Raw genomic sequence first — 6,531 nt, forward strand, 5'->3', positions numbered from 1 at the left:
ACACTGTCCTTCTATCTGTAACTGAGTACTGAGTTACTGCTGTATTATTTTTCTTCCATGGTGGGCACTATACTCTTATCAGCAGTAGCAGTATTCCGGGGCTTCTTGTCTTCCGAGTACAGAACACACAAAAAGAAAATGATCATTTAGGAACACAGATGGCATGATAGTGAAACAAAGATAACCAAGGACATGAAAAGATGTACTTATGTGAAAAACGCTTCAGGGACTTTGGGAGGGGGCTCAGTGCATAAAGAACTTGCCACATGAACTTGAGGACTGGAGTTCTGATCTCCAAAACCTATGTAAAGCTTGGATAGGTGTAGTGCCAGCATGTAGTTATAGTCTTGGAAGGCAGAGATAGGAGCAAGCTAGCTAGACTAATGAAAATGGTTGTCTCTGAGTTCAGCTCACAAACCTTGCATCATTGTGTAAAGTGATCTAGGAAAACTCCTGTTGTCAGCTTCAAGCCTCCACATAGATACACACAAATGGATGGGCACCAAGACACACACATGTGAATATCCATGTACATATGCACACACACCACACAGGCACATGCAAAAATAACACCTTATATGCATGTATAAAATTCCCAATAAACTTTTTGTAGACGTTAAAAAAAAAACACTTCAAGAGCTGGAGAGACGGCTCAGCAGTTAAAAACACTGGCTACATTTACAGAGGACCTAGGAATAGTTCCCAGCACCCACAAGGTGGCTAACAACCATTTGCAACTCCAGTTCCAGGGAATCAGATGCCCTGTTCTGACCTCCGTGGGCATTGCACTGCATGGGAGCACCTACATGCATTCAGGCAATACACTCATACACATAAAGTAAAAATAATAAATAAAAAATTTAAAAAACACAAACACACTTTAGAGCACCTCAACTTAAAATTGTTGATGAAAATTCTAGGTACTCATAACTCATGGGCTACAGATCTATGCAACAGACAGTGTCCTACAGCATGGCCTTCAGGATGTGGCTTGACATGCCTGTAGTCCAGAGAGCCTAAAATGGCCTTTTAATATTAAAGTTTTACATTACATTGTCTTTTCCAATGTTACATTGTTAGAATGATGTGAGCAATAATATTTATGAAATCAACACTGGAACTAACTTATGCTACTTTTATTTGCCTGAGTTTATTTGGATCTAAATACCCAAGAGTTCAAGTTATATTTGTTTTGAAGAATGTAGTTGCCTTGGTGTCCTGCAGGGAAAAACTATCTTATGGTAATACATTTATGAAAATAAATATGCTGGCAAGACAGTGTGTCTCTCCAAGGTTCCTGCTAAACAATGACCTGACTATGCACCGTAGTGCTTCTAATACTTAGGTCTTGCCAGATAGCACCCTAAAGTACTGTCACTTTAGACTGAAGCAGAAGAAAAGCTTGAAGCCAGCCTGGGCTACATAGCAAGAGTCTATTCTAAAAAACAAATAAGAAAAATAAGACTATGCTCAATCATTAACATTTGGTGACTCTATTTTCTTTAAGGAAATCCGAGAGGAGAGCCAACTGTGCCTTTGTCAATCCAGTTTATGGTAATTGGAGCAACAGAGAGAAAACAGAGGTAACTGAAAAGCTGAACTGTTGTTTCAGAGGCAGAGACACACACAAACACACACACGCACACACACACACACACGCACGCACACACGCATACAAACACACACACATGCACACACATGAACACACACGCACACACACGAACATGCACGCACACACACATGCACACATGCAAACACACGCACACACACGAACATGCACACACACATGCACACACACACAAACACACACGCACACACACATGCACACACACATGAACACACACACACACACACACACACACCCCAACCCCCAACCAGTCAATTGTGTTTGGAATTGTTTCTATGTCATGGCTAAGAGAAATGTTCTAGCAGAGTTTTCAATTGTGGGTTAAGAGTTTCAACCTCTATAAATGAGTAAGATTTTCCATTTCAAGACAGTTTCAATCTATTATGAAGTAAGTTCACTGTTAAATGGCTCTGTGGTCACCATTCATCCTCCAAGAAAAGCTGGTAAATCTGGAAAATGTCAATTTAACACATAGAGTGTATTAATCAGCTATCCACAGGAACTACTTATTATATGTTCTCCATAGTTTGTTCTCAAAAGACTAATGGGAGGTTGACATTATATTTTCTTCTGTTTTCTTTTCTTCTTGGTGTGGGTGGTGAGGGGCATTACTTGATAATTTAGAAAAGAAAAGCAGAAATTAAAAAGCCTTGTGTGTTTCTTGGCTGCTTTGAGGTTAAGCCTTTTCATAGAAATAACAAGGAGAAAATGTCAAGGAAAATCTTTCTTTTCCTCCTTCTGTGAAATGGTTTATGTTTTCAGTACTGTTAAGGTATAATTGACAGGTGAAAGACGTGCATTTTTAAGGTAGCCGATGTGATTTTTGGTGTCCTTGGACATTGTGAAGTGATGGGTACCAGTCAGCTAGTTGACATACCCATCAACTCAGAAGCTTACCATTCAAGTGTGAAGAGTTATTTCAGATATATAATATGGCACTGTGGATTGTACCCAGGCTGTTATATGATAGTTCTCTAGGCCTTCTTCATCCTGAGTATCTGATTCCTTTTATATATATTTATTATTTATTATTTTTATTTTATTTGTATGAGTGTATTGACTGTATGTATGTGAGTGCACCCATATCATCCAATGCCACAGAGGTCAGAAGAGGGCATCGGATTCCCCTGGAATTCCTCCAGTTAAGGATGGTCCGTAGCTGCCATGTGGGTGCTGGGACTCGAACTGGGTCCTCTGCAAGAACAGTCAGTTCTCTTAACCGCTGAGCCATCTCTCTAGCCCCTAAGTATCTGATTCTTTATCCCAACATTGCATCCCTTTCTTAAATAGGAATATATGAGCCTTAATTGGATATAAAATAAGTTTGCTAATTACACATTACTTTTCTACTATGAAAATTTCCTTATAGCTGACTTTATGTTTCATTCATTTATACAAATAAATCTATAGAAAGTTTTTAGTTTTCCTTATGACCTTGAGTGAAATAAGCCATCACTAGTTTCTTTTTTTTCTTGTTCTAGACATTGAAAATGAACAGCAGATTCAGATCAGATATTTTCTAATATCTTGAGAGCTTTGGGTAATATGGTTGAAGACTAACAACCATTGACTACTACTTTACTTTCATCAGAAAATATGTGATGTACATTTTTAAGTATGATTCAGGTAGAAATGGGAAGAAGTGGGAGATTTCCCTGAGGGCTGGTGAGATGGCTAAGATGGTAAAGGCCCTTTCAATAGTGCAAGATGACCTGAGGTCAACCCCTAGCCTCACATGTTGAGAGACCTGCACCTATTCCTGCAAGTTGTCCTCTGACCTCCATACTGCATGTGTGCTGTGGTGTGAGCATGCAGGTACACACACACACACACACACACACACACACACACACACGCAAAATTAAATCAATGCAAAAACTAAAATAAACTTGCCTAAGAATCAAGGGAATTAATATGAATGATTCAATGATAGAACCAAGCAGAGTAAAAGGAAAATGCATCCCTCCCCGATGGGCAGTGAATGCCTATAGACATGCATAAATCGAATGAGGAAGGCATGGCATAAACCCACTTATATTTTCACAAAAGGCAAGAAAATTTTGTTGCAATTGATTAACTTAGGGGAAACTCGGGATTTTGTTTTATTTCCTGATAAAAGAAAAATTATTCCTTTTTCACCTTCTGTTTTTTACATTTCTCTTTCTGTTTATTAAGAATGACTAGAGAAATGCCAGGCATGGTGGCACACACCTTTAGTGCCACCACTCGGAAGGCAGGCAGAGCGAAGCCAGCCTGGTCTCCATAGTGAGTTCAAGGCCAGCTGGGGTTGCAGGGAGACCCTGTCTCAAAAAGACCAAAAAAAAGAAAAAAAAAAAAAAAAAAAAAAAAAAAAAAGAAAAAAAAAATAGAAATAGAAATTCTGTCACATCTCCTTGTTTTTATTATTTCGGAAAGAAATGTCTTAAGTCTAAGTTCCTTGGCATAACAGAAAATTACATTCATCTCAAATATTATTCAAAGAGTTCTTGCAGAAATGTCATTCCTGTAGATATGTAGGATAGTTTTAAAGAACTCCCATGTAGCCATCAATGACCAAAAACTGCTCAACCGGTAGCCATCTTTTATTACTTCTCTCTTGATAGCTCCTTCAACCCACTGATGATGCCTTAAGCAAAAACAGATATGATTAATTTCAATTATAGAACTTCAGTGGTATCAAGTTCAGTTTGTATTAAGAAATAAGAAATTTATAGAACATAACTGTGATATCATACTTGATGATTTAGCAATATTTTCTTAATACCATCAAAATATTAATTGTTCAACCTATTCCAATTGTCTCAGAAGTATTTAGGGTTTTTTTTTAATTAAAAAGTGTATTTACTTAGAAACATTCAGAATGTCAACAAAACAGCTCCGATTTTTTGCAATTACAGAGTGGTATTTAATTAACAGAACAATAACTGTCTTTGTATAAACTGTATCAGAGACAACTGAAGATCAAAATAACTACCGTCCCCATATATAACTAATGTGTGCTGTGCACCAAGAACCTGCTTTAAATTTCCATGCCAAATTTACAGCCCCCATACTGTACCAGGCAAGGTTAGTAGCTATTGAAAATACCACCAGCACAGGGCTATCCAAAGACATATTGGTAGTGTGTTAACTATACAAAAGAAGTCTGTACACTCTAAAAACAAATCTTACACAGCCTTACATTTTAATTTTTTTCTTTAAAAGAAATGAGTTGTGTACAGGGAAGTTAAAAGCTTTATAGACAAGAAAAAAAACTGCGCTAGAACAAACATTCATCATCATCATCATCTTCGTCGTCTTCATCTTCCTCCTCTTCCTCCTCTCCTTCTTTCTCTTGCTCTTTTCAGCCTTGACAACCCCCTTTTTACAGCATCAGGTTTTCCTTTAGCTCTGTAGCCCCCAGTATCTTTTCGTGTTTCTCCCTCAGCCTGGGGCCTTCTCGTCCGGCTGCTTGTCCTCTGCAGCAGTGCTGCTCCACATCTCTCCCAGTTTCTTCACAACATCAGCAGTAGATAAGCCCGGATGCTTTCCTTTGATATTGGGGTGATACTCAGACCAGAACAAAAAGAGAGCCGAAGGAGGCCCCTTGGGTGCATTGGGCTCTTTGAACTTCTTTTCTGTTTCCCCTTTAGGAGGGACAGAGGTTTTTATTTCTCTCTCATTAACGTGCTTTGTCAGTTTCTGCCATGTCTTCAAACTTTCCTTTTTCTTTAGCAGACATGCTCTTCCACCTCTCTGAGCACTTCCTAGAAAACTCTGAGAAGCTGACCGAAGCATCAGGGTGCTTCTTGTTGTGTTCCTCCAGGAAAGTGGGATTTTGCTTTTGCTGTTATTGAATTTTAAGATCAGAATCTATATAAAGACTATGAATACAAATTGATATATATTTAAGTATCCTTTAATCTCTAGGCTCTATATTCTCTTGATTTTCTTCTTGTGAGATATTTATTGAAGAAACTAGTTCATGTCCCATATTTTAGACTTTCTAATATACTCTGTAACTGTAAGTATACTGACATATAGTTGTTGGTTGTTATATTTTCATTTTGCTTAACCTAACTATATTCAGTAGAACAGACTGGGTGAAACCAGCAGAGGGGAGATGGAGGTCAAAAATACTGGCCGCGAGTTCCTCCATCCTTCCACAGGTGAGGATGCGCGATGCACCCATGTCCATGGTATTGAGGAAACATACTGGACCAGGCCTTGTGTCTGAGGTTCGGGTAGTGTGAGCTGGAGATGCTGGAGCAAGGCTCAGGAATGCTTCCCTTATTGCTCCCTGGGAAATCCATTAGGAGCACTTTCCTTATTGATGATCCTTTTGGCAGTTTCCCATTTTATTCTCAAAACCCTTCTAAATGTATGTTTCCTCTTTAGGGTTCCAGCTACTCCTTTTCAAATCCATTTTATGGCACAACACCAGGAAACCCGGAAACAGTGTCTCCTCATCTCAAACCCTAGCATCAAAATCACACTTGATCAAATAAGTGTTTATAGAAAATTCTGTTCTTCAAACTGATTCTACATGAAGTGAAAAAAAGAGAAAAGATTCAAATGTCATGTGATTATAACATGCTAAATGTTTTCTTACTGAATATTTGAATGTTTCTATGGAATCACAGTCATTGCTTATCATCTTCACATATCTGAGTAGGTCAATAAAATGTTAATTTTGTGCTTTATTTTTACTGGCTATTTTTTCGTGGTTTTTTTTACTGCATGAGTGTTTCACCTGCATGTATATAAGTGTACCATGTGAAAACAGTGCCTGCAAAGACAAGAACAGGGTGTTTGATTCCTGGAATTGAAGCCCCAGTCCATTGTTTACCAACATGTGGGTGCCTGGAACCAAACCCAGGTCCTCTACAGGAGCAGCCAATGCTCTTAACTGCTGAGCTGTCTCT

At 38.5% G+C, this 6,531-nt stretch overlaps 1 protein-coding gene across 1 annotated transcript in view; it reads left to right on the plus strand.

Annotated features, from left to right (window-relative positions):
• Nucleotides 1–6,257, plus strand: part of Malrd1 (MAM and LDL receptor class A domain containing 1) — a 721,844-nt gene extending 715,587 nt beyond the window's left edge. Inside the window, exons 38-39 of the mRNA XM_029557135.1 lie at nucleotides 1,508–1,583; nucleotides 6,005–6,257. Coding sequence (XP_029412995.1) covers nucleotides 1,508–1,583; nucleotides 6,005–6,088 — 160 coding nt within the window. The 3' untranslated portion in view covers nucleotides 6,089–6,257. The remainder of the gene's footprint in view (nucleotides 1–1,507; nucleotides 1,584–6,004) is intronic.
• The last annotated feature ends 274 nt before the right edge of the window (nucleotides 6,258–6,531 follow it).

This window comes from Nannospalax galili, unplaced genomic scaffold (assembly GCF_000622305.1).
Source record: "Nannospalax galili isolate Female #2095 unplaced genomic scaffold, S.galili_v1.0 scaffold487, whole genome shotgun sequence".
Classification (NCBI taxonomy): Eukaryota; Metazoa; Chordata; class Mammalia; order Rodentia; family Spalacidae; genus Nannospalax; species Nannospalax galili.